At 35.9% G+C, this 2,093-nt stretch overlaps 1 protein-coding gene across 1 annotated transcript in view; it reads left to right on the top strand.

Annotated features, from left to right (window-relative positions):
- Window positions 1-140: 140 nt before the first annotated feature.
- Window positions 141-2,093, top strand: part of SARC_12579 (hypothetical protein) — a gene marked incomplete at both ends in the record, with an annotated part of 5,328 nt that continues 3,375 nt past the window's right edge. Inside the window, 3 exons of the mRNA XM_014293311.1 lie at window positions 141-232; window positions 1,032-1,114; window positions 1,992-2,084. Coding sequence (XP_014148786.1) covers window positions 141-232; window positions 1,032-1,114; window positions 1,992-2,084 — 268 coding nt within the window. The remainder of the gene's footprint in view (window positions 233-1,031; window positions 1,115-1,991; window positions 2,085-2,093) is intronic.

The following is a 2,093-nucleotide window of genomic DNA, read 5'->3' as shown; positions in this document are numbered from 1 at the left end:
ACTTTTACTAACACAATGATGTATGGAGTATCACGCACATTACAAAGCTATATTGAGACAAGCATGTATTGTGACACACTCACCTCGACATCTATACTATCCGACCTCTTATCTGCAATCTTCGATCTCATATAATCACAGACAAAGAAGTGGTTTGGTTTGCAATATCCATGTCATCTGCAGAATCTGACGGTGTCGGTGATTGCCAGTTACATCCCAGGATTCTTATATGGTATGTTCCTCAATAATATACATGAAATTTGTATGTATTTTTAGTTTGTATATACAAAGGTAACATGTATGTTTTTATGATTTCTATATACATATGGTATTTGTATGTTAACATAGTTTGTATATACTAATACAAAACGTATGTATTTATAGTATGTCGATGGCAGTTTCCGCTATCTACACATGTATTATATAAAATACTATGTATATACGTAATAATATGTCGATGGTTAATTTTCGGGATTCATTTATGGTATGTTCCACAAGAACATACAATTGTGCTATGTACGTCAATATAATTTGGATATACAAAAGTTTTATATATGTCTATATAGAAAATATGTATGTATCTGTACTATGTCAATGGTAGTTACCGGGATACACACTTGTAATATATAAATTGTATATACGTAATAACTTGTCTTCGGGATTCATATAGGGTAAGTTCCCCAAGAATACTCACGGGTGCTATGTAGTCGATATAATTTGTCTATACTAATGCACTATGTATATACGTAATAATATGCATATAACATAGGCTCTTGGTCCCATGTATGGCAATTTTTTTAAGTTTATATTAATCTGAAGTCACACTGTTAGGTTCCTTAGCCCAACTGGCTGAGAAAGCGAGGTACACCTCAGTCCCCGTATACATATCTCTCACCTTGTATGTATATGTTATTTCTTACTTCTCCATGCATACATGTGAATAGTTCTGAATACGTTCCAACGCATTGCTCTCCCGCATTCGCATTTATACCTAGACTTCTTATGTATGTCTTCCGTTTCGCTATCCCTAGGCAACTACCCCACGGTAATTGACCTGGTTGTAGATCAAGACAGGGATCTACTGTACGCACTCTACGACAACAACGATGTGCAGGTACGAATGTACTGTGTAATTCTGGCTGTGCATTGATATAATTGTGTAGCTGATTACAGTAGCACAAATACACCATTTAAGCTTATATAGTAATCTTATCTCTGTTTATGCAGCCGTTTACAATGATACAGTCTCATACACCTTACAATCTTATGTATAGTAATCTTACCTCTGCTTATGCAGCCGTTTACAATGATACAGTGTCGAATACACTTTACAATCTTATGTATAGTAATCTTACCTCTGCTTATGCAGCCGTTTGCAATGATACAGTGTCGAATACACTTTACAATCTTATGTATAGTAATCTTACCTCTGCTTGCACGGCTTTGCTGATTCACATTTAAAGAAAGGATGCATGTATGTTGATGGGTCGTAGCGTGTAGTCATATTAGGTGGTTGAAACTCGACAATGCCGTTACACATACCTAGACTATCTGTTTTTTAATAATATAGTGTACATGGAAGCTAAATATCAAGGCTCTCCATTTATTATTCAATCCTAATATCCACGTACATAAACGCCCACATACAGAAACTCGTAAATCCAGTGCATGTTGAAAAGGTTTAAATTCTCCGTAGCTGTACGCCAGGGTTGGCAGCAGTTGACACTTCGTTGACATGGGTGCAGGAAATCGTATACAACCAATATGTACATAAGTAGACATGCTACCCTATACATTATATATATATATATATATATATAGTATACACTTTTTATAAATATACTACCTACAAAGGATATATAAAAGCTACAAAACAACATATACCCGATATCGTGTTTGCATACATTTATCCGATATATTACTTACACATGATAGATCAATATTCAATACATGAAGGCATATGATACTCATGTCTGTGCTTTGTTCTGCAGGCGTGGAGGATCACAGAAACGGCTGGCAGCGACTTAGAAGATATCGGCACCGTCAAGGGATATACTCTGGCTGCTGAATGCAAGCAATCCCGCGTATGTGCG

The sequence above is a fragment of the Sphaeroforma arctica genome, assembly GCF_001186125.1.
Source record: "Sphaeroforma arctica JP610 unplaced genomic scaffold supercont1.2413, whole genome shotgun sequence".
Taxonomy (NCBI): domain Eukaryota; class Ichthyosporea; order Ichthyophonida; genus Sphaeroforma; species Sphaeroforma arctica.
This window is presented reverse-complemented; position numbering and strand designations above follow the sequence as displayed.